The 26,370-nt window shown below is 33.2% G+C and overlaps 2 protein-coding genes across 13 annotated transcripts; both read right to left on the bottom strand.

Annotated features, from left to right (window-relative positions):
* Window positions 1-2,781: 2,781 nt before the first annotated feature.
* On the bottom strand, window positions 2,782-13,055 carry LOC117703678 (olfactory receptor 4A5-like). 5 transcript variants are annotated; one of them, XM_076929135.1, is made up of 5 exons: window positions 12,477-13,055; window positions 10,903-11,071; window positions 8,465-8,624; window positions 7,383-7,580; window positions 2,782-6,092 (listed from the first exon to the last, which is right to left on the bottom strand). In XM_076929135.1, the coding sequence occupies exon 5, from the start codon at window positions 5,857-5,859 to the stop codon at window positions 4,915-4,917; it is 945 nt and encodes a 314-aa protein (XP_076785250.1). In that variant the 5' UTR covers window positions 5,860-6,092; window positions 7,383-7,580; window positions 8,465-8,624; window positions 10,903-11,071; window positions 12,477-13,055; the 3' UTR covers window positions 2,782-4,914. The 5 variants fall into 5 exon arrangements, with proteins under 5 accessions (XP_076785250.1, XP_076785249.1, XP_076785251.1 ...); XM_076929134.1 differs by lacking the exon at window positions 8,465-8,624 and having other exon boundaries at window positions 12,477-12,516; window positions 12,861-13,054; XM_076929136.1 differs by lacking the exon at window positions 8,465-8,624 and having other exon boundaries at window positions 12,477-12,516; window positions 12,974-13,043.
* A 5,199-nt stretch (window positions 13,056-18,254) lies between these two features.
* LOC117703807 (olfactory receptor 4A5-like) lies at window positions 18,255-24,458 on the bottom strand. 8 transcript variants are annotated; one of them, XM_076929141.1, is made up of 5 exons: window positions 24,332-24,458; window positions 23,563-23,675; window positions 22,126-22,329; window positions 21,751-21,960; window positions 18,255-21,118 (listed from the first exon to the last, which is right to left on the bottom strand). In XM_076929141.1, the coding sequence occupies exon 5, from the start codon at window positions 20,266-20,268 to the stop codon at window positions 19,312-19,314; it is 957 nt and encodes a 318-aa protein (XP_076785256.1). In that variant the 5' UTR covers window positions 20,269-21,118; window positions 21,751-21,960; window positions 22,126-22,329; window positions 23,563-23,675; window positions 24,332-24,458; the 3' UTR covers window positions 18,255-19,311. The 8 variants fall into 8 exon arrangements, 7 of the variants coding, with proteins under 7 accessions (XP_076785256.1, XP_076785255.1, XP_076785254.1 ...); XM_076929140.1 differs by lacking the exon at window positions 23,563-23,675 and having other exon boundaries at window positions 21,751-21,907; window positions 24,332-24,402; XM_076929139.1 differs by lacking the exon at window positions 23,563-23,675 and having other exon boundaries at window positions 24,332-24,402.
* Window positions 24,459-26,370: the final 1,912 nt, after the last annotated feature.

Below are 26,370 nucleotides of genomic sequence, written 5' to 3' on the forward strand. Positions count from 1 at the left end.
CTAATTCAGCCCTACATAGGATTTTAGAAGAAAAATAGCAACACAAGGAGACTATCTACACCAAACATATAACAGAAAATTAATCATCTTAAAACTAACCCAAAAAGAGAGAATCATACACATAATTCTACCTTCAACAACAAACATAAAAGGAACTAACAATCATCTCTCTTTAATATCTCTCAACATCAATGGACTCAATTTCCCAGTATAAAGACATAAGCTAACAGACTGGATAAGCAAGTAGGATCCATTATTTTGCTGCATTCACGAAATACACCTCAATGACAAAGACGGACACTACCTCAGGGTAAAAGGCTGGAAAAACTTCCAAGCAAATGGCTCCAAGAAATAAGCAGGGGTTGACACTCTAATATCCAATAAAATGTACTTTCAACCAAAAGTTATCAAAGAGTTGTAGAAGGACACTTCATATTCATCAAAGGAAACATCCACCAAGATGAAGTCTCAATTTTGAACATCTATGCTTCAAATGCAAGGGCACCCATATTCATAAAACAAACTACTAAAGCTCAAAACACACATTTAACCTCACAAAATAATCGTGGGAGACTTCAACACCCCACTCTCATCAATGAACAGGTCATTGAAACAGTTCTGTAGGCTTCTTATATATTTATGGACATCTCTTTCTGTAGGTTAAGAAAGTTTTTCTCTATAATTTTGTTGAAGATATTTACTGGTCCTTTAAGTTGGGAGTCTTCCCCCTCATCTATACCTATTATTCTTAGGTTTGGCCTTCTCATTGTGTCTTGAATTTCCTGTATGTTTTGGGTTAGTAGTTTTTTGTATTTTGCATTTTCTTTGACAGTTGTTTCAATGTTTTCCATGGTATCTTCTTCACATGAGATTCTCTCTTCTATCTCTTGTATTCTGTTGGTAATACTTGTATCTATGGCTCCTGATCTTTTTCCTAGGTTTTCTATGTCCAGGGTAGTCTCCTTTTGTGATTTCTTTATTGCTTCTACTTCCATTTATAGATCTTGGATGGTTTTATTTAATTCCTTCACCTGTTTGGTTGTGTTTTCTTGCAATTCATTAAAGGATTTTTGTGTTTTCTCTTTAAGGGCTTCTACCTGTATACCTGTGCTCTCCTTAAATTCTTTGAGAGTGTTATTTATGTCTTTCTTAAAGTCCTCTATTATCATCATGAGAAGTGATTTTAATTCTGAATCCTGCTTTTCCAGTATGATGGGGTGTTTAGGGCTTGCTATGATGGGGGAACTGGGTGCTGATGTTGCCATATAACTTTGGATTCTGTTGCTTACATTCTTGCACTTGCCTTTTGCCATCTGGTTAACTCTAGTGCTACCTGTACTTGCTGTCTTTGACTGAAGCCTGCCTTTTCAGTTATCTTGCTTGTGTCTGATCTTCTTGGGGTCCAGATGTCTCTGTGATCTTCTCCAGCTGCTCTGAGTACAGTGGTACCTCTAGGATGACTCAGGATATGGTGTCTCCAAGGTAGCAGACCAGCTAGGTATCTGCTGTTCTTGGTGCAGTGTCTCCTCTAGGATGTCTCACGATAAGGTACCCACTCCTCCAAGTGCAGTGTCTCCTCTAGGATGTCTCAGGATAAGGTGTCCACTGTTCTGAGTGCAGTGGCTCCTCTAGGATGTCTTGGGATATGTTGTCTGTCGCTCTGAGTTCAGTGGTACCTCTACCACTCTGGGTTGAGTGGGCCTTCCAGAATGTCTCAGGCGGAATCTGGTGTCCACACAGGAGCAGACTGGGTAGGGGTCTGTGCCAGGCCTCAGATCCGGGAAAGCGGTGGAAGGGAAGTGCTATTCTGCAGGGGCAGGGGTTTGGGTATCTGCTTGAATATGAGCTCTCCTGGCACCCAGCTATGGACGTAGGGCAGTGTGTGGGTCTTCCTACCTACCACTCTGGGTTCAGTGGAGCCTCCAGGATGTCTCTGGAGGAATCTGGTGACCACACAGGAGCAGACGGGGAAGGGATCTCTCTTCAAAAACTTTTATTAGCATCTTACTGTTTACTGTTGTAGAAATAATTCCCCACTTTTATAATGTTCATCATTTAGTACTTTATTGTTGTTGCTGTTGTTGTTTGTAGTTCTTTTGAAATAGTTTACTTGTCAGTTAATTTGGCATTGTTACATAGCAATTATATTTATTTTGCATATATTATAATACTCTGCATCTTTACCGAATTCACTTATAATTTCGGAAGGATTTCTCTTTATAATCTTGGTATTTACTACATATATTATCATGCCATGTGCTGACAAGAATGGTTCCACTCCTTTCTTTATAACTTGCATGTTCATTATTTTCTCCTCTTGCCTGATTGTTTTGTGTTGGATCTCACAAAGCTATAGTGAGTAAGACTGATGAGGATGGGCAAGCTTGTTTTGTTTAGTTCTTTCAGATTTTTCCCATTAAGCCAGTAAGCTGTGGCCTGTCATGTTCTTTTAGTGATGCTGAAGTGATTTGCATTTTCACCCAATTTTCTGAGATTTTTACTATCATGAAAGGATTTTGAATTTTGTTAAATACTTTTGTTGTGTCTATTGAAAGCCTAGAATTTTCCTAGTTTTTCCTCAATTGACTGATATGTTGCATTTATTGATCAGTGATTTTGTAATTTTATCTTCATTTTGTAACCTTCTACTTTAATAAAAAACCTTTTTTCAAATCTAACCATTTCATTATGGTGGAATACTGAGAATTATTCAAATACAGAATAATTCCATCTGGTAATAAGGACAATTTGACTTCTTAACTTAAGAACACAAAAAGCATAAAAATTTCATAGTATATTTTATTCAACATGCTATTTTCCACTCTACATTATCAACTTACTAAACGGTCCTAGGTAAACTGTTGAATAATATAACTTAAAACTTACATTTACCAACAGGAACGTGTGGTTGATATCAGGTCATGCTTTGGTTATAATTATACTGTTTTAGGATGGCAAATTACAATTGGATTTTATGGAAGTTTTTCTTTTACTTTTTTATTTACTTTACATCCCTGACCCAGGTCCCTCTCCTCCCAGTCCCATGCTCACAAGCCTTCCCCTCATTACTCTCACTTCTTCTCCTCAATAGAAGGAGATTCCCACCCCCTTGAATACCACTTCTCTCTGGGACATCAAGTAGCAGCAGGACTAAGTGCATCCTCTCCCACTGAAGCCAACCAGCTAGGGGAAGGGGACCCAACAGCAGGCAACAGAGTCAGAGACAGCTCCCATTCCAGTTGTTTGGGACCAATATGAAGATCAAGCAACACATCTATAAATATTTAGGGGGCCTAGGTCTTGCCCCTGCATGCTCTTTGGTTGAGGTTCAGTTTTTGTGAGCCATCATGGGTCCAGGTTTGTTGACCCAGTAGGGCTTCTAATGGTGTCTTTGAATCCCCTGACTAGCTCACTCAGTCCTATTCCCTGACTCTTCCACCAGATTCCCTGAGCTCTGCCTGATGTTTGACTGTGGGTCTTTGTATCTTTTTCCGTCTGTTGCTGGATAAAGACTCTCAGCAGACAGTTATGCTAGGCTCCTGTCTGCAAGCAAAGTAGAATATCACTAGTAGTGTCAGGGGTTGGCACTCTTCCATGAGATGGAACTCAACTTAGCCATTCCCTTAATTGCTGCTCCATCTTTATCCCTGCACTTCTTTCTTGTAGGCAAGACAAATTTTGAGTTGAAAGTTTTTTGAGTGGGTTGATATTTCCTTCCTTCCACTTGAAGACCTGCCTGGCTATAGGAGGTAGCTACTTCAGTCTCCATATCCCCATCTGCTAGAAATTTCACTCCCATAGATTTGCTGGAGCTCTCCATCCCAGGTCTCCAGCTAGTCCCAGAGATGCCCCAAACAATTTCCATTTTGTCTTCTTGCCCTCTTTTGCCCCCTTTTTGATATCCATCCCTGTTCCCCTCCTTACCACCATCTCACCCCAGTTTCCTCCCTCCAATGTCTATTTTATTTCCCCTTATGAATGAGATTTAAACATCCTTGCTTGGGCCCTCCCAATGCTTATTCAAAGTTTGAAAATATTGTTTAAATAAAACTCTAGATTAAAAACTTTTGTTATTACAGTTCAAAGACTAATTTGATGACATATAATAATAAAGTATTTAATTAAAAATGATTAATTAACCTAATTGAAATTGGATAGATAGCAATTTATAAGTTGTTGAACTTATAATAATAAATAATATAATAAACATATAATGAATATATAATATCATCAGATTAGAAAAATAAATTTTTAAAATCTTTAAGTTTATAAAGCAACTAAAAAAGGCAAAGCTATCATGATAATGAAAAATATATATCATAATAATAAATAATTTAAAAAGTATATAGTATGTGTTCCAACCAGAACAAAATGATATATGATGGAACATAGACAAACTAAGTCAATTTTTACTACTCTGTAATACTTTTAAACTTCAAAATAACATATTATTATTTTAAAAACATATTATTTTCTTGATAAACTTGTAAAAATATTTAATAAAAATTATTTTACAATAAATAAGTTAGAAGTTTAATATTAGTTAAGATTAATGATAATAGCATAATAAAACAAAACTAGAACAAACTCTGTGGTGCACATAAGCATGAATGCCTAGTCACTGGACTTATAAAAACTCCAGTAATCCGGTTATATAGGAAAATAATTTATTGAGAATTTGAAAAAAATAAATATGCATTTCATAGAAACTTATAAAGTTGAATGCCCAAAAAACATGTGACAATGTGCTCAACTTCAGTAGCCATAAAGAAAATAAAAAAGTTAACATCAATATTTTACACATTATTTTTACAAAAGTACAAAAAAACAAAAAATTTCCACCACGTTACCAATTTAGAACTTGAAGCACACACCACTAAACCTACAATTTTTCCTTTACAATTAGTAACACATTCAGCATGCAAAAATTCTTACTCTATCTATACTTATCATTTTATACCAGAGCTTTCCCATAGAATTTTTAATCTCTGAATTTCTCAATGTATATATTAAAGGATTCAACATAGGTGTAATAGCTGTATAAAAAACAGAAATAGATTTATCAATAGGGAAGTTGGAAACAGGTCTAACATACATGAATATGCAGGGAACAAAGAAAAGGACAACTACCATGATGTGGGAGCTGCAGGTGGACAGGGCCTTGCGTCTCCCTTCCTGACTGTGAGTCTTAAGGGAGCTTAAGATAATTCCATAGGAGAATAGAAGAAGGACAAAGACTACCATACACATGGCTCCATTATTGGCAACTACAGTGAGGCCAATAAAGTAGGTGTCTGTGCACACAAGTGCCAATAATGGGTACATGTCACAGCCAAAGTGGTCAATGATATTAGGTCCACAGAAAGGAAGTTTATATACAGACAGAACCTGAACCAGAGCATGTGCAAATCCTCCAACCCAGGCTCCCACCAAAAGTGAGATACAAACCTGTTGATTCATGATGGTTAAATAATGCAATGGCTTACAGATGGCTACATAGCGATCATAGGCCATCACCACCAGAAGGAAGACCTCAGCACCACCAAATAAGTGCTCTACAAAGAGCTGAACCAGACAAGCTGTGAAAGAGATGGTCTTTTTATCACAAACTAAGTCTTTAAGCAACTTGGGCAAGATGGCAGTGGAATAAACAGCATCCATGAGCGACAGAAAAGCAAGGAAGAAGTACATTGGGGAGCCCAAGGAGGGGCTGGCAATCACTGTCCCCACAATGAGCAGGTTGCCCACCATTGTCACAATGTACATGAACAAAAACATGATAAACAATGCTTTTTGCCCAGTAGGATCCTGAGTGAGGCCCAGGAGGACAAATTCTGTGACATTGTTAGTCTCTCCCATTTACTTATCTGTCTTGTTTCAACAATGTTTCAGAGCAGGACCTGCTACAAATTCTAAAGAAGGCTATGAATTCATTCCATGCAGAAGCACATTTTTATTATTACCTTAAACAATGGTGAGCCCTTGAAAGGCATGTAACAAATATCTATTCAGTTCTTCTTGCAAAGAGCTCCATCATTTTCTGTTAATATGTCTCTAAGTACACGTCTCTATCTCAGCACTTCCGTGCATATCTATACAGAAAAGCAAACAAAGGTATTTCAATAATTAATATTTAAAACACACTTTATATTCAAACAAACATCAATAAACAATCTGCAATAGTTCTTCTTTTAACTAGATACCATATTCTAACAATTAAAAATCTCAATATCAGGAGTGGGTTACCACTTTTGGAGTTGCTGGTGAATTGAATCCCATAAACTCCCCAAGAGAATGAGAAACTATGAAGTCCTCAGTCCTCAAAAGATATGCATATTATGCCCTTTCTACCAAGGTTATTGGATATTCTCAGAAGAATGGATAGAAAGATTGTAAGAATCAGTAATAATGGGTAACTTTAAGGAAATAGTATTTTCCAGACTAAACATGAATTACATGTAGGAAATTCCACCCATTGTGACAATATTCACAAGACCTACTCAAGATCAAACCAGACAAAATTCAGCATGCAGAAGAACAGATAGCCAAGAAATATATCACTTGTTGAGGGGCTATGGGCATTTGATACCTGCCAGGAAGGGAAGATTCAGTGCTCTTTTAGGGTGTGACCCCCTAGTAGGTCTACTACACAATAACACAGGCCCCACTCCAAAAGTAGCTGAGTAACACAAATTGGAATGGGTAAACAAAACATTACTGTAAGAAAATGAAACAAAGTTGAGTGGGTGGAGAGGTGAGAAGAGGTGGGGGTGAATATTATCAAACCATATTATCTGAAAATCTCAAAGAATTAATAAAATGTTTTGTTTTATTTTTAATCTGCCAAGAGGTCATAGTATGCTTCACAGAAGATATATTCAGCTAATTGTGACAACTTACATATCCAATTTTGAGCTGACTCTATGAGAAGTTTTACAGTGTATTCTGTGTAGTTCCTAACATTCCTCTGTATCTAGTAGTCTGTGACAGTACACTATTAGAAATGGCCCCCACTAATCACAAAAACACTTTTATTCTTCAAATATAACCCATTTATCTCAAGAAAGCTTTAAACTATATCAGATAAGCCCAATGTTATTTAACATATTGTTTATAGCAATTCTCTCATTCTATCATGTTTTCCTAGAATTATAGTTCTGTCATTTCATCATTGCCAACATCAGTTGTTTTCACAATTATAGATACTATTGGGATTTTCACACTACTTTGGGGTTGTTTGTTTTTGTTTTGATTGTTATTGTTGTTATGTTTGTTTGTTTGTTTTACACTTGATCTGACTAACCTGTGAGTTCTTGAACTTGGCTAAAATTATATCACTAGAGATTGTCTTTTCATTGTGTATAAGTACTACCAACATTTACCTGTGAAAAGGTCTGTTTTTGGCTTGATTTAACAAGTAAACTCCATGCATGTGGACTTGGTAGTGGAGGACATGTGCAGAGTGAAAACTCTTAAAAGTAGATGTGATGCATCTTCTTCTGTATACCTCAGTCACATTAATGCTTCTTCTGTGTTAGATTTATACAAGTTCTTCAGCCCACAGCCTGAAAAGGACTGGCCTGTTGTAAACACATGGATATAACATGACTTATGTCAGTTTTGCCCCCATTCACTTCCTGTTTCCATTTCAATATTTATTAATAATATTGATATCATGTTTTCAATGATTTTGAGTTTCACTATGACAAAACTAAATACCATTGTAATTATTTGTATAATAGAGTGAAAGTAGAGTTCTTATAAATTTTATATTATTTTTCACTTGTGTAAACTGTATTGTAAATTACCAAAAGTTTACTTCCAAAAAATCTGAGAAATAATATGGCTGCTTTCAGGTTAAGCTGTCCTTAATACTATTCTACAAAATAATGATTTAATATAGTTTTTAAGAATGGGAAGGGGGCAGTGATTAAGATATAAGGTGAATAAATAAATTTACTGATGGAAAAAAAACATAGATTTAAAAATAGTTGTATAATTTCAAAAAGATCCTGTGTAACCATGAAGCTATTTAATGCTATAAAGACAAATGATATTAAATTATTGATATGACCAGAAATAATTTAGTAATATTGATATAACCAGAAATAATCATATTGATTTAAATCAGCCTAATAAAGACAAACCACATTTTTATTTTATGTTCTAGATAGATACAAAAATTATGTATGTATATAAGATATAAAACTAGAAGTGAAACTTTCTAGTGAAACTAAATGACTCTAAAAGGAGAAGGGACAGAAAACAGGGAAAATAGAAAACAATGGAGTAGGTATCAATGATCAAAATGCATAAGTAACGTGTATGAATGTTTTCTTATATAATCTACTATAATGAAAATTAAAATGCATTATAAAATGTTATATAAAGAGATATACAATAACAAATTTAGAATCTATATAAATAAGTTAATCCACTAGTTTTTATATGTGTACATACTAACATTTTTTTCAGGAAACACTTTAAGGAACAGACCAAAGCTTATGTGTAGCTCCTGGAATGTAGTTGAACTTTGTCCTCATGTACGCTCATACTTCAGATGCTGAGCAATTTTGAATTTTGAAATTCAAATATATCTAAACATAATCATACATCTTCATTCCCTATATATAAAAGTTAATGTATCATAAATACAATAAAAAAAAAAAACAAAAGTACTGGGTCTTTACTACATGAAAAAAGTTTTCATTGTCATTTGGCAAAATGGAAAATAAAACCAACCAGGTTATAACAAATATATACTCTTAATTTTGATTAATTTTATGCATTGTTACCTCAATATTTTCTATTTAGAAGCTTTTAATGAGAATTTCACAACCTTTAAATGATTAGTTATGTTTCCAATACCTCAGACTAATTTTTAACTATAAATTTCATCTGTCACAAATTGATGTTATGGGTCATATTATTGCCATAAACCAAAGGCTTTTTTTTTCTGGATTGCCTACAAAACACATGTGTTTTCTCAGAAGACATGATAACTTACGAGTGTTGCTTAGATGTAGGAGGAGTATCAAACTACTTTAACAAACACATTTTAATATCACTACTATACCCAGTCTTTCAGAGAAGTGTCTAAGTATATAAATAAATACCGGAAATATAAGAAACACTAAACCATAATGTCACAACTTACTGAAAAGGTGTTTGGAAATCTTCAAACTCTAGAAAACCATTTTTGTACAAAGTCAATGCTATGCTATGCTTGTACAAATATGCAAAAAGTTAATCTAAAAATAGAAATTAACTTGCCCAGCACTTTTAGATCAGACAAGGGTATTCTTTTATTCATACATTTAAAACTGCTTAAACAAATTTTATCTTAGTATACATGTCAACAAAATGCAGAAGTATTATTCTATAATCCTACAAAGTAATGTTGTCAGTAAACCATAAGACCATAAGCTAGTACACACACACATTGTTTAGTGTTAATATCTTAAGGAAAAATGTCACAATATGATCTGAGTATTACCCAAAACAACACTTGTCCTGGAGCATCCTTGTAATGTTATTATATTATAATTCTTATACATAGATGGTGTACATTTTAAAAGACTTATATTCTTTAAATATCTTTCATTTGGTCATAAAAAACTCGTTTTGAACTCTATCACATTGCTATAGCATATTCAGCACAGTGCTGCTTGTAGCAATTACTTTATCTGAATCTGATTGTCAGGGTTCTCAGGAGCTGCAATTCTGTCTATTTCATCATTGGCTCCAACATTTATTAAACACGTGTAAATGAACCATACTTGCCCAAGTCCCTTTACCTAAACTGTAATGACCCACAGCTATCCATGACCTCTGCACCAGTAATGAAGCTTTGTTTCTCAGAACTTGTGTGATAAATAAGTGATGGGGCAGGAGAAATGGAAGCTGAGAGAGTACTAGTGATACTTCCTAGGTCCTGAGGGGTTCAAATAGAAATTTAGAGTCCAGATCTCCAAGCACAGAATACTCAAAGAAAACTTCATTAATTAGTGTGGGAAAGCATGCTTATATGGATTAATTACTCAACCTGTTCTGAATGTGCTTCAGCTAGTACACTGTAAGTTAAAGAAATTAGAGGACATGATTTAAGAGTTTTTCCAGCCTCATAGTCTACAGCACTTTTAGTTTAAAATTACCTTTTTTTCATGATGTTGTCACAGGTTTTTTTTCACATTTAAATAACCAGTCTCTAAGCTTACATTCACAGATTTAATCATAAATAAATGCGATACTACAACTGCTCTGAATAATGACTCTGGCTTTTATTATTCATAATGTACCATGAAATAACCACACACACACACACACACACACACACACACACACACACACACGCACACACACACGGGGGGGGAGGGGGGAGGGACAGAGGGATGGAGGGATAAAGGGACCATGGTAAGTTCTGTGTTACAGTGTCAGGATCATTCATTCACTTCCTACAGGGATGGTATTACAGGAATCTACAATTTCTTTATTCATTGTGGTAGGTTTAGTTTTGAAGTGTTTTGTTGTGTTTTTCAAGCTCTGCTCGATACTTGAAACATTTAAATGAACATTAGCTCTTAGTAATACTGGACTTTCAGTTACAAGACATCATGAAAAATCTGTTCACAAGATTTAGAAACATTCTCCTGGATAGAAAGAATACTTTCTGGGTGTTTTGCAATATACATTAAGACGCAGGTGAAACATATATCAGGAAGCTTTTATCCCATTACATTTAAGTGCCTACAAATGCTTCCTGTGAAGGAATATATTTCAACTTGAAACAAGAAAGAAACAATTCATGGACTTAATAGTGGATAAAGGCACATGCAGAGTCTGTACTTCCTTCAGACTGCAGCTGTGATGATTGTACATGGTACAAGCACATTTCTGCTTTACCTGATACAGAAGATCTTGCCTATCTTGAGTCTTTAGCCTGATGAGAGCACACATGTAAGAGAGCACAAGCGTAGGAGAGCATCCAGTGCTGTCACTTTCACACCTTATTTTCTGTTTTTTATCACCTTTCATTCTTTGGTCAGCATTCGGTTGCAACAGAATAAGTTTTCTAGAAGCCAATATAATTAAAACACAGCAAAGAGAGAACTGAGTTCTTCAGCTATATCATATTTAAATTCATCTAAACTATACTATAGATATAAAAATCATATTTCATAAAAATTGAAGACTATGAATGCTTTCTATTTAAATTGCCATTAATTATATTTAGAAAAATTAATAATTAAGCCATTATAAAAATATAATTAATGACATTATAAGACCATCTTTTACAAAAAGATAGTTTATACATTTGGAATATTATTCAACCATAAAGATAAATGAAGCTGCTTACATAGAGGAATATGAAGAAAGTAGAAATGATTACATTAGGTAAATTAAGTTCCTATCTGAAACACTAATGTTGCATGTTTTTTAAACTTGTTGTTAAAGAATTTCCAGAGAAATATCAAATCACATGTGTATAGATGCTATGAATGTAAACTTGAAACTCTATGAATAAAAGAAGCAAGTGAGAAAGAGGAGTGAAAGAAATACAAGTAAATGGTTATGGAGGAGATAGGTTCAAGGGACATCATAAACTTATTAAAATTATCTTAGGAAAGCCAGTAATATAAAATATTAATTAAAATAATTTACAATAACAAAGTAACAACTTTAAGTGACAGACTACAGATGAGGTACTTTCCTATGGATTTCTCCTTGCATACATATCATCATATTGAATAGTTTTAAATTACACATTAAAAGATCACATTTAATTGATAGAAATTGATGGATATTTATTTTCCTATGTGCTAAGCACTTGGATAATATGCAATTCTAGATTTCTTAATTTAAATGTATCAAAAATTATATATTTTCCTTAACACATTCTATATAAAATGCCCAATAAAATAATATAATAAAACAATTTGGTTTTTTAATACACAAAAATGTATTTCACTTTTTACTAGACAACATATAAAATAAATCAAATAAATCTATAATAAAAATAACATGTATATTCTGATGTTGTGTGGTTCTGTGTGTTTTTATATTCCTAATTTACATATTTTCTATGGGAATGCAAGATCTTTAACACATTAGCAAAGATTTAGTTAATGGCTTTATTGCTTGCATCATATATAGATAATTTCATAATATAAATAGAATAGAACAGAACAGAATAGAATACATATGTGAATAGAATGTATATATGTATATATTCTAAGAGTTATTCTGGAAAATTAAAGGTCTTTTACTGTATTGATTGCAAATTCTCCATTTACTTATGTATCTTTGAGAATACATGATTACATACAACACTTTGATATATACAGGAAGAATATCAAATGACTGTACCCAGCATATTTTCATAAAACAGCTGTATGACACTATTTTTTGAGAGGTATAAGTGTAATCAAATGAATATTTACAATCAAGAAATATTTAAATATTGTATCCACACTTACTCTAAAGACAGTTGAATAGTCTCATCTTCTGGAAAAATATCTTTAGAAAAAAACAAAGAATCTGTATTTATACAAGTATGTAACAAGTTAATAGAATAAATGGAAATTAATTAGCTCAGCTACATTATTTTCTGACCCAAAAATTTTGAAGTTTAAATAATTATGATTTTTTTGTTTTCAGTAAATTGAAGTGAAGTGCTCAAAGGAGGCCTTGCTTAAAAAGAGATATTATAGCCTTGTCATCCCTCACAAATATAATAGTACATAACAGTACAATCTTGAAGCACTGAGGATGAAGAATTTTCATGAGTAAAAGAAGTTTCTGTCTTTAAAGATACTGAGGTATGGTCTCAGCAAGTCCTGCTCCTTTCTGTATAGAATTACCTTCTTGTATGTAGAAGATCTAGGGAAAATGATCTTTCTACAAACTTTCATAATCAATGATATATTCAGCAATAAAAAATGCATCGAGGACTAATTATTAAAGGAAAACATACTCCAGCTTTTTAGTCTGATTTTCAAAGGCCTCTAGGTCATTTAGTTAAGAAAATACTTTCTCCATTTATATTAGCTGGGTGGGCACATCTATTTTAGTAAATAAACTAGTTAAAATGTTTGGAACAAATTCAAATGAAGCAATGTCCCTTGAACAGGCTTCTTTACTTTTGTAGTCCCTAAAGGTAAGAGCTCAGACCTTGCCAACAATGAGTAGAATCCCAAGATAATTTGGAAACCTATAATGGGAAAAGAACATTTGCAAAGTGTAATGTGTGTAAGTGAACTGTGAGTTGCACATCATTAATGCATTTACATGAGGCAGGTAAGGTTTGAACCATCCTGAAGCAGGCAACAGCTTTGATTCCTGTATCTAAGAACACCACAGCAAAGTGCAGTGTCAATCACTCCAAAAAGCCTTGAGATGCAGAGGCTGAGAGCTGGGGCATCAGGATCTGTTGCAGCTAATGATCAGTGTTATACATTTTTGAGAAACAAAAGTTTTGATTAAGGTTTGTCTCTGTTGACATGAAACCAAATGATCTTCATTCTCTTCTCCAATACTTCATTCTCTTCATCCAAATACTTCATCTAATATTAAATAATGATTTCTATTACAAAGAAACGTCTGTTGTCATAAAACTCACAGTGTTAAAGGGCTTCTTCCAGTATTTTCTTATTCAAGCTTGACATCAGTCCAGTGAGCACATATCCTCCAGACATTTAGCTACATGTCGGTTCTTTTGTGTCACAAAGTCCTAGATATGGGTCACAACTGTTAGTTGATGGGCTTATTAAACATTGTCATTTTAAATTTTATGCAACAAATGGACTAATCTTGTGACCAAATATGTTATTTACAGGATAAAGAGAATTTCTAGTCCATGCTTTTTTAAAAAATTATGTTAATATTTCTTTACAAATTCAAACATGTACAAGATATATTTTCATCATGGTCACAGTATTCCATGGCTATAACTAATCTTAAGACCCTACTACTACATGTCCTTCTGAAGTTAAGGTTTCATTTAATTTTTATTTATTTACTTATTCATTCATTTCTACAATATACTGAGTTCAACTAGACAATCTATAAAAGCCATTCACAAGCATTACTAACCTACCAGGGACCAAACACTAAAGAAAACTTTCTCTCACCCAGAAACTATAAACTGTCATATCCACAGGTGGGGATAGAGTCCAATGAGGTCCTCCTCCCACACATGGTGGAATGCTAACTGACTTCATCTTGTGCAGGCAAACACAACTGCTCTGCACCCATGAATGCAGTGACTTGGTCATGTTGAGAAGATAGTGTCTTACAACCATCTTCTCAAATCTCTGAGTTTTAAACTCTGTCTCAAAAGAAACGAAATCCTAATTTTTTTTCTTGTATGTATGGCAGGAATCAGTGAAACCCACACAAAGTAATTATAGCACCTTCTCACCTATTTGAGAGAACTTCACAGGAGTATATTTGCTACTTGTCCTAATAGTTACCTGATTTCTACAAGTGTATGATGTAACACTGCTGTAATGTAATTAAAATAGAAAAACTGTAAATGGAAGGTATGAAAAGAAGAGTTAAATTAATTAGTGAGTTTTGAAGCTACTATTTAGTAGGTCTTCTCCATATGTAGCTATTAGTTCTAAATCTCAGGCACTTTGCAGTTCCCTGGATAGCTTTCTTTCATGACCAGAAGACTGTTTCCTTTCAGTCCTGTTACCACTGTCTTTGTAATCTCTCCAGTTCTCTTACGCCTTCAGTGATGGTCCCTGGGTCTTGAAAGTAATGATATAGACTTGTTAACTCACCACCTTGCAATTTATTAGTCAACTAAATATATATGGAAGATGTTATCCATCTCATTACTCTATCCACCACTCTATCTCCCATTCCCCATTCCATTTCCTTTAAATAATGGTTTCATAAATTTTTTTATTGATTACTTTATACATTTGCATTTCAAATCTTGTACCCCTGAATCTGCCCCCCTTTTCCCTCTCCCTCCATTCTCCCATTCAGGACCCTCCACCCTTCTGCCTCCAGTGATTATATTGTTTCCTCTTATAAGTGAGATTGTAGCATCCACGTTTTGGCTTTCCTTCTTGTTCCTTCATATGGTTTCTGAGTTGTATCTTGGGTATTCTGAGGTTTTAGGCTAATATACACTTAGCAGTGTGTACATACCATGTCCTTTTGGGTCTGAGTTACCTCACTCAGGATCATATTTTCTAGTTCCATCTACTAGTCTACAAAATTCACAAAGTCATTGTTTTTAATAACTGAGTAGTATTTCATTGTGCAAATGTACATTTTCTGTATCCATTCTTCTGTCAAGGGACATCTGGGTTGTTACCAGCTTCTAGCTATTAATAAGTAAGGCTGTTATAAACATGATGGAGCCCATGTCCTTGTTATATGTTGGAGCATCTTTTGAGTATATGCCCAGTAGTGGTTTAGCTGAGTCTTTAGGTAAAACTATTTCCAATTTTCTGAGGAACCTCAAAATTGATTTCCAAAGTGATTATACCATGTTTCAATCACACCAGCAATGGACAAGTATTATTCTCTCCCCACATTTTTGTCAGCATCTGTTGTCACCTGCATGTTTGATCTTAGCCATTCTGATTGTTGTAAGGTAGAATCTCAGAGTTGTTTGATTTGTATTTCCCTGATGACTAATGTTATTGAACTTATCTTTAGGTGTTTATTTGGCCATTCGAGATTCCCCAGTAGAGAATTCTTTGTTTACCTCTGTACTCCATTTTTTAATTGGGTTATTTGGTTTTCTGGAGTCTACCTTCTAGAATTCTTTGTATATTTTGGATATTATCCCTCTATCAGATGTAGGGTTGGTGAAAATCTTTTCCTAATCTGTAGGTTGTAGTTTTTTCCATTGATAGTTTTCTTTGCCTTGCATAAGATTTTCAGATTCATGAGGTTTCATTTATCAATTCTTGATCTTAGAGCCTGAGCCATTGTTATCCTGTTCAAGAAATTTTCCCCTATATCCATGTGTTGGAGACTATTTTCCACTCTCTCTTTTATTAGATTCAGCATATCCGGTTTTATGTGGAGATCCTTGATCCACTTGGACTTTACCTTTGTACAAGAAAATAAGAATGGATCAATTTGCATTTTTATACATGCAGACCACCAGTTAGACCAACACCATTTTGTTGAAAATGCTACTTTTCCCCACTGTATGGTTTTGGCTTCCTTGACAAAGATCAAATGACCATATATGTGTGGGCTTTTCAGGGTCTTCAATTCTATTCCAGTGATTTACCTGTCTCTGTCCCAATCCCATGCAGTTTTTATCACTCTGTAGTATAGCTTGAGGTCAGGTATGGAGATTCCTCCAGAAGTCCTTTTATTGTTGACAATTGTTTTTGTTATCCTGGTTTGCTGTTGTTGTTATTCCTGTTGTTGTTGTTGTTGTTGTTGTTGTTGTTCTTCTTCTTCTTCTTCTTCTTCTTCTTCTTCTTCTTCTTCTTCTTCTTGTTACAGATAAATTTGAGAATTACTCTTTCTATCTCTGTGAAGAATTGAGTTGGAATTTTGGAGCGGATTGCATTGAATCTGTAGAATGCTTTTGGTAGGATAGCCATCTTTACTATATTAATTCTATCAATCCATGAGCATGGAAAATCTTTACATTTTCTGAGGTCTTCAGTTTCTTTCTCCAGAGACTTGAAGTTCTTGTCATACAGATCATTCATTTGCTTGGTTAGAGTTACATCAAGATATTTTATATGATTTATGACTATTGTGAAGGGTGTTATTTCCATAATTTCTTTCTTAGCCTGTTTATCCTTTGTGTAGAAGAAGGCTACTGAGTTGTTTGAGTTGATTTTATATCCAGTCACTTTGTTGACATTATCAGGTTTAGGAGTTCTCTGGTAGAATTTTTGAGGTCACTTATGTATACTATCATATCATCTGCAAATAGTGATGCTTTGACTTCTTCCTTTCCAATTTGTATCCCTTTGACCTCCTTTTATTTTTTAATTGCTCTAGTTAGAACTTCAACTACTATATTGAATAGATAGGGAGAGAGTGGGCAGCCTTGTCTTGTCCCTGATTTTAATGGGATTGCTTTAAGTTTCTCTCCATTTAATGTGATGATAGCTGTTGCTTTGTTGTATATTTCTTTTTATTATGTTTAGGTATAGACCTTGAATTCCTGATATTTCCAAGACTATTAACATGATGGGGTGCTGTATTTTGTCAAAGATTTTTCACTATCTAATGAAATTATCATGTGATTTTTTTTTCTTTGAGCTTGTTTATATAGTAGATTAAATTGAAGGATTTCCATATATTGAACCAAGCCTGCATTCCTGGAATAAAGACTAATTGATCATAGTGAATGACAGTTTTGATGTGTTTTTGGATTCATTTTGTGAGAATTTTATTGAGTATATCTGCATAAATATTCATAAGCCAATTTAGTCTGATGTTCTTTGTCTTTGTTGGGTCTATGTAATGTTTAGGTATCAGTAACTGTTGCTCCATAGAACTAATTATGTAATATTCCTTTTGTTTCTATTTTTTAGAATAGTTTGAGAAGTATTGTTATTAGGCCTTCTTTGAGAGTCTGCTAGAATTCTTCACTAAAACCATCTGGCCCTCGACTTTTTTGGTTGGGATAGGTTTAATGACTACTTCTATTTCCTTAGTGCTTATGGGACTGTTTAGATAGTTTTTCTGGTTATGATTTAACTTTTGTACCTTGTATCTGTCTAGAAAATTATCCATTTCATCTAGATTTTCTAGTTTTGTTGAGTATAGCCTTTTGTAGTCTGATGTGATTTTTTTATTTCCTCAATTTCTGTTGGTATGTTTTCCTTTTAATTTCTGATTGTGTTAATTTCAATACCATCTCTTTGTATTTTAGTTAGATTGGCTAAGGATTTATCTATCTTGTTGATTTTATCAATGAACCAGCTCTTGAATTTTTTTATTCTTTGTATTGTTCTATTTGTTCCCAATTAGTTGATTTCAGCCCTGAATTTGGTTATTTTCTGCAATCTCCTCCTCTTTGGTGTGTGAGCTTCTTTTTGTCCCAGAGCATTAAGGAATGCTCTTAAGTTGCTGGTATAGAATTTCTCTAATTTCTTTATGAAGGCACTTAGTGTCTTCCAAATGATAATACTTACTTTTCCATTTTAAGTAATATATCAGAAGAATAAGTATATACACTGTAAGATAAATATTGGTGGAAACAAAGATGTTTATTTTAAATAATATCATTTTTTAATATAGGAATCCAAGGAATTAACCAAAATTCCATCGTATTATATAAAGATTGCTGATAAAGTATCAGAATTCATGGTTTAACTTTATTACTATTTGTCACAATTATTAGAAAATATAAGATAGAAAGCATGCATTTAAATAAAATGACACAAATTTAAAAAATCTAAAAGAAAAGAATATGAACCTTCAAAATTATGAAAATAAACTGAGAACAAATGTAATGAAGAATTCTACCACATGAAGAAAGATAGTTTTCCTCTTCCCAAAAGAAAGGTTTAATGGTACCAAGATACCATCTCTTTTCTGACCTGCCTACACATTCAGCAATCTATCAGCCAAAACTACTCCTATTTTGTAAATACTGGATAAATAAAATTATTTAATATTTTGTTGCTTTTCAAAGCTTGCTTTATTGGCAACTAATAATAAAGGATTAATAAGGTAAAAGGTTAATTCATCAGATTAAATGGCTTAGAGAGAGATACATAACATGAGCATAAAATATAAAGAACATGCTATGACATTAAACAGGAAAATATTTTTAGGGCAACCAAAATGAATAGTTGTTAAAATAATGAAAAAATATATACTCTAGTTTACTAGGTATAGCAAATACATTATGGGTTTCTCAGCACAGAGAAATAAATAATGTAAGAGATAACAAAATAAAAATTATATCATTACCACTCTATAATGCTTGCAGATTTCAAAAGAACATAAGTACAACACAGATTATGAGTATCTTAATAAAACCATAAGATATTTAAGGAGAATTATTTTAAGCTAAAGTTTAATTATGAATAGTTATTGAACAATATATATGAAAAATTTAAAGAAATTATTTATTGAAAATAAAAAATATGTTATGCAATTCAATAAAAATGGTTAAAACAAGTAGCTAATGAATGAATGATATTATACACAGCTATACTAATTATTATAAATTTCAAAACAAATAACAATATTTAATAATTACATTCACAATACCAGTAGTTTCACAGCATCAGGTGGTAGTGTGAATGTTCAAGCAGAAATTCACACCACAAGGATTTATTTGGTCCTGTTGCTTAGTGCTTAGTAATATAAGCAGCAAGAAGAAAGCCTTATTCTATTTGGATTTAATAATTTCTGAAGGAGCTTTTCCATAGAAATTTTCATCTCTGAATTCCTCAAAGTATATATTAAAGGATTCAACATAGGAGTAACAACAGTATAAATTACAGTGATTGATTTATCAATAGGAAAACTAGAAACATGTCTAACATACATGAAAATACAGGGAACAAAAAAGAGAAAAACCACAGTGATATGAGAGCTGCAGGTGGACAGAGCTTTGCGCCTCCCTTCCTGACTGTGATTCTTGAGAGATCTAAGGATTATTCCATAGGAGAGTAATAGGAGAATGAAGATGACTATACACATGGCCCCATTATTGCCAATAACAGAAAGGCCAATAAAGTAGGTGTCAGTACATGCAAGTAACAATAGTGGGTATATGTCACAGGCAAAGTGGTCGATGATATTGGGACCACAGAAAGGAAGATTATATACAGCAAGAACTTGAAACAAAGCGTGTGCAAAACCTCCTGCCCAGGCCATCACCAAGAAAAGAATACATACCCGTCGATTCATGATGATCAAGTAATGCAGTGGCTTACAGATGGCCACATAGCGATCATAGGCCATTGCCACCAGAATGACAATGTCAACCCCACCAAATAAATGCTCCATAAAGAGCTGGCTTATGCAAGCTCTGAAAGAGATGGTCTTTTTCTCACGGAGCAAGTCAACAATCAACTTGGGTGAGATGGCAGTGGAATAAACAGCATCCATGAGTGACAGACAAGCAAGGAAGAAGTACATTGGGGAGCCCAAGGAGGGGCTGGCAATCACTGTCCCCACAATGAGCAGGTTGCCCACCATTGTTGCAATGTACATCAGTGAAAACATAACAAATAAAGCTTTTTGCCCAGCAGGATCCTGAGTGAAGCCCAGCAGGACAAATTCTGTGACATTGTTGCTCTGGCCCATTTAGTCATCTATCAGGTTTGTTACAAAGAGCTCAGGAGAATAAGACCTCCCATTATCTGTTAATACCATGAGTCCATTCTGCCATGGAGCATATATTACAGTAGTTAACCAATAGTAGGATGAATATATATATATATATATATATATATATATATTCATATATATATATATTCATATATATATATATATTCTTCAACTTGTTACAAGCTCCCTTTGTTTTCTGTTAATACATCTCTGAGTGCTAAGGTTATCAAAAATAACAGTAGATATCTAGACAGAAATGCATATAGAGATATCTCTGTCACCCATATAAAGTTATTTAAACTTTGGCCTAAATATACCAAACAAAAATAGAAATGTTTCTCCTAAAGAGACTTGAAAAATAGTTGTGCCATTAAACTCTGAGTTTATCAACTAAGAAAGAGCAACCTTTCTAGATGGTAATATCTGTGAAAAACATTTTAAAATTTTAGCTTGGTTGGTGCCTACAAGAGCACTGATCTTGAGGATCCATGTCAGTGCTATTATATTGGACTATTTGACATAGATACTCTACCTCATGAGGTGACTTTAGTCATCATATGTATGTCTCACTTGATCTAAAAAGATTAAGGAAATTCTAAATTGCATCAAATAGTTCCAATATTATTCAGACATCATTGCTTACAGCAATTATTTCATATTTTAGTAGTTACAGTTTCATTTCTTGCTTTATTATACTGATAAGTAACATAATTATATCCGCAGCAGGATTTTCAAAAGTAATTTTACTATACCTGAACTAACTCATGGCTCTTAACAAGTACTGCATCATCAGACAGCATATTTTTTCCAGAATTTTCTGAAATAGCTAGGCATGGAGACAGAGGAAAAATAAACAGAAAGGAGAGAATTAATGGTAAGACCACATGCTTTTTAATCTTAAGATTAAAATAAGATTTAATTTAGTCTTAATGAATTTAACCATTTAGGATAGGAATGCTCAGAGTTATCACATATGAATTCATTGTCCAGAACAACAAAAGCAAACACTCAAAGAAAATGCAAATCAGTATGTGAAGGCATGTGCTGGGTTCATTTTCTAAACATAATTAGAACTAAGTATGCATTCTAAACCACAAGGGGATTAGACAATATTTCAGACTCTGTCTCAGTCTAACAATTTCTAGCAATCTACAGCATTATTACTTCTGATCTCTTCCATTTCTTTTTTTTTCATATTTTTGAATAATATTTCCAAGTTTATAACTGCTCCCTGGATGATATTAATAATGTAAAATGGTTTTAATAACTACTATAATAAATAATAACCCTAATTTTATTGTATACAGTGTGTCAAGAAAGAGTCTGGGACATACTTGGACAGAACAATGGCCATGATGGAAGCTGTGGACCATGAACCCACACACTTGGTTACAGCATCAGGTGCATACAATTAATATCATCCTGATCTTAGTGAGCCTCCCTCTGCCTCTGACTCACCATGTGTACCACAGTGACTTTGATGTCATCCCTCTCCTAGAGTGGTCTGTGGGTGTTCTTATTTTCCCGAGGAATGCCTTAGAGCACAGCTCAGCATTTCACACATCTCAGTGCTGGCTATGATGAGTGTTGTCAGATATTTCACTGTGAGCATTCACTGAGAAAAAGCCATGAGAATTTCTCTTTACTTAGTAGGAATGTAGAAGTCATCTGGATTTTAAGGAAGTAAATGTGAGCCTCATGAACTGCTTCCTGGCTTTCAATTAAAATCACATTAAGTCTTAAGATTTAAAATCTTAATCATTAAATCTCAAGTATTTGTTTTATTATATGTAATAATTTATTCATTACATACAAAGTACTATCAATACTCACTTTGAAGAAATATATTTGGACAACATCAGGCAAGAATATTCCATTTGCATGGATTTGATATCAGAGAAAGATATATGTGGAGTCAGAGCTGCTTTGGAAGCCGTTAGAATATATCTTATAGATGTCTCAGTCACACCTCTGCTTCCAACTGAGTCAGAACATCATTACTGCCATTTTTTAAGTTCCCAAGTATTATAAGCATGCCTATTACAGAACATAGAGACATCACATAACATGTCCAACTCTATCTTCAACATTTTACTTTCTATATAGTTTAGTTGGTCTCAGAATGTATCAACATTGGTTTTCACCAGCTCAAATCTTGTAGTGCCTTGTGTAATTATTTATATAATACGAAAAAAACTAGAGTACAAAAGGTATACTATACTAGACTTATATATAATGTAAATTATCAAAGAATTGATTCTACAAATACAGAAGAATAATATGTCTACTTTCATTTTGAAATACAGTTATCACATTTCTAGAAAAATAATAGTTTATCCAGTTAATAAGATCATGTCATTTTTAAAATGTAGTCTTATATTTTAAAAAAGTACTTTGCATAGCAATGAACTTTTATCAACCATAAAGAGGAGTGACACTGTATCACTTGCCAAAACACAGATACAACTGTTAAAAAAAAAACAGATGGTTAACTTAACTCACTATCAGAAAGAAAAAGAGTACATTGTCTCCTATTTGTGAGTTTTATACTTTCAGTAGACACATAAAAACATGAATTCACAGAAGACATGTGAGTGGGAAAAAAACTATTGATGGTAACAAAGGGGCTTCAAGTAACTAAAGGGGTAAAGAAAAGGGGGTTATGAATATACAGGAAGATGTTTGCTCCAATTACAATATATACTTTCATGAAAATATCTTATATAATCCACATAAAATAAAGGTTTTTTTTAAATACCATGTACAATTCTACATGATAACAAGCTAGCAAATCTCTGTGGCAGGTGATGCATTCCCTTATTGTTTTCTCTATTTAGATATAATAACCTATTCTTTGAACAACTTCAAAATATACACACACAATACATCAAGCAATTGAAATATAATAGCCCTTTGTCCTTGTACACCTAAAGCATTATGATGATACAAAATTTTTATTTTTCAGTTTTAATATATCTAAAGTGTTTATGCATTTCTATAAACAAAGCACAAAAAACAAAATGTCTCAAAAGATGAAAATCATAAATTATAGCAATTTATAATACATAAAAAATTTAACTTGCTTTCTAGACAAGTGGAACATATCCTTCCCCCAAAGAAATAAGGATGTGATACTAATATCAAATATACTTGTAGTTTGCAATGAATTTATTTGTGCAGCACTCTTAACTTTCCCAAATCAGATAGTTCCTGTGAGAGTATATGACTTAAAATATCAGCTGTTTTTCATCCTATCACAAGAATCTTTACCTAATATTGTTGTTTGTGGTTCCATAAACTCACAACATGCTTCTTATTTTTATTTGAGAAAAATTCAAGGTTCTTTTGATGTATAATTTAAATTATTTCCTGTATCTATTTGCCTGCACAGCACAGAAAACAATATATGACCATATAGTAGTTAAGAAAATAGCACCTAAAGATTGTAGAAACATATTTCCATGAAATTTCACATTGCCTCCTTTTTTCACTGTGATGTAATAATATCCAAGTAAAAGCTTAAATACAAAATATTTAAATTTAGTTTCAAAACTTACTGTATAAAGTAGGTGGATAATGTAACCTTCTAAAAATATTCTTCATAAAATTACAAAGATAAATTATAAAATCTACCTAGTAATTACAAATTGACAACCCTCTTTACATGGTCAAATTTAAGTAAAAATTCACAACACTAAAATTAATTATATGAACTTTGTCTTCTGAGACACTTGTATTTAAGACATCAAAATGATCTTGACTTTAATGAATTATAGCAACATTCATGTGGTTCATAAATAACCAGGTACTCAACAATACAAATCACTGGTTTAAACTACAGAACCATTAGTGGTGAAGGTTTCTCATGACTAGAACCAAGTCTTTAGGCTCTGTCACTCAGATAGACTCTCCACAAAATCTTTTCTTTTTTGTTAAAAACAATTCTCTGCATGTAGAATACCCAAGGATCTAAAACTTTCCACAGACTGTCATAAATAATGTTAAAATATTAGGACTGGATACATAAAGTGTTAAGTACCAGAGACTTCTTGTGCCATTTGATCAGGAAAATATGTCTTTCATTTACATTCACAAGTCTTTCTATGAACTTCTTATACCATCACTATTTAAATAGATAAGCTTGTTAAACTATTTGGAACAAATTCAAATGAGATCATCTCTTTTGAACAGACTTGTTTTCAATAATCCCTGGAGGTAAAAAGCCTTAAGTCTTGCCAAGAATGAGTAGCTGACAGCCAAGTTGATTTGAAAAATCTATAATAAAATACATTGATCAAGAAACTATGAGATTATGTTATACTATGAAATACTTAAGTAATGCAGGCAATATTTAAAGCACCCAATAGGAGGAAGTAACTTGAATTCCAGTTTTCAGTATCACACCAGAAAAGCATAATCCTGTACAGTTAGTCAGAGAGGATCTGCTCAGATGCTTTGAGCTGCAGATTTGGAACTACAGTCTGTGAAGTTAGGATATATAACAGTAGGAGAGACAATGGTTCTGCTATTCTGTATATATGGAAGCATTTGATGGAGGCCTTAATTTTTGTGATATTGAACTATAAGGATCTTCACTGTATTCATCTGAACTCTTAATTACTATATATTAATTGAATAACTCTACCAAAATAGTTATTTAAAAGAAAACATGAGTTATTAAGAACATTCTCTGTTTTTGAGCTTGTTACTTAGTCATCAATCAAGTAAATAATGATCTTCTGTTCTTAATGACAAATTGGATCTTCTGTGCCTCAGAGGCTAGATACAAGGTCACAACAATAGCAGTTTATAGGTTCCACTAAAATTGGAAATTTACAGTTTGTGTAACAAATTAGTTAAATCCAGCAATCTCAAATGCATTATTTTTAAGTATAGAATACATCTAATCTAGATGTTTTTCTTGTTAGTAAATGGAATAAATAGGCAATGGGCACAAATATTTGAGGGTATAATTAGCACTCAAACATGGAGAGTCAAAATACACTAAGGCATCATTCTTTGTGTCCTCCTTATTGGAATTCAAAGACCTCTTAAAGCTTTCCAATTTTTTGAATAAAATTTGAAGTGGTTTTCATATCCTACGATGAATCCAATAGAACAAAATCTGAAGTTATTATCTGAATATGAGAAAAGAATAAACATTAACAACTAAAGGATTTACTAACATTCATACATATTTTAAAATTAAATGATATATTTCTGAACAATTCATACCAAAAGTAAATTGCCATAAAACCATTAAGCATTTTGAACAATGACAAAAATATTTGATACCCTATGAGTAAGCAAAACTTTTATGCACACAAATTCAAAGGATTAAGTTCTAAAGAAAATGTCCACCAGGATCATCCACATTCACCCAAATAATGTCTAAATACTATATTGAATACCATAAATACATACAACTTTGTCAATTAAAAATCCACAAGTTCTAATTATTTTTTTCTAATTAGTTAGTCTCTCTTTTCAGAAGTTGAATACTATTCAGGTTTATATAATCATACAGACATATACAAACACACACACATATTCACATACTCAGATGCACACACATACATTATGTACAAATGGAAAACAAGTTAACAATGGGTAATTGATAAAATATTTCTCAATGATTAGGAATGAGTAAATTTTGGATATTGTGACTATGAAATAATATCTTTGTAGATATATACATATATACACATAATTCTATAAGCACACATGTCCTTTGATCTCTTATATTTAATAACTTAATGCTTCTTCAAATGAAAAATAAGTCATTCTACTCTAGGATCTAGCCTGGAAAACACACCCTACAATCCAATTCCCAATTTTCTTCAACCTATAAGATCCAGCAAAGTTCCCACAGCCAGAGCAGGGCCTAGTCTGACCATCTCCTTCTGCTTTGCCACCAACATATAGATTTCCTACATGACTTGCCTTTCAGTTGTCTACCCAAAAGTTGCTTGTCTCATCTTTGACTACCACACTCTATACCGAGACTTTCCAGTTAACTATCCAGAGTCTAGCTTCCTAAGTAAAACCTACAACCTGATCTTCATTTCTATGCAACCA

The sequence above is a fragment of the Arvicanthis niloticus genome, chromosome 2 (genome assembly GCF_011762505.2).
Source record: "Arvicanthis niloticus isolate mArvNil1 chromosome 2, mArvNil1.pat.X, whole genome shotgun sequence".
NCBI classification, from domain to species: domain Eukaryota; kingdom Metazoa; phylum Chordata; class Mammalia; order Rodentia; family Muridae; genus Arvicanthis; species Arvicanthis niloticus.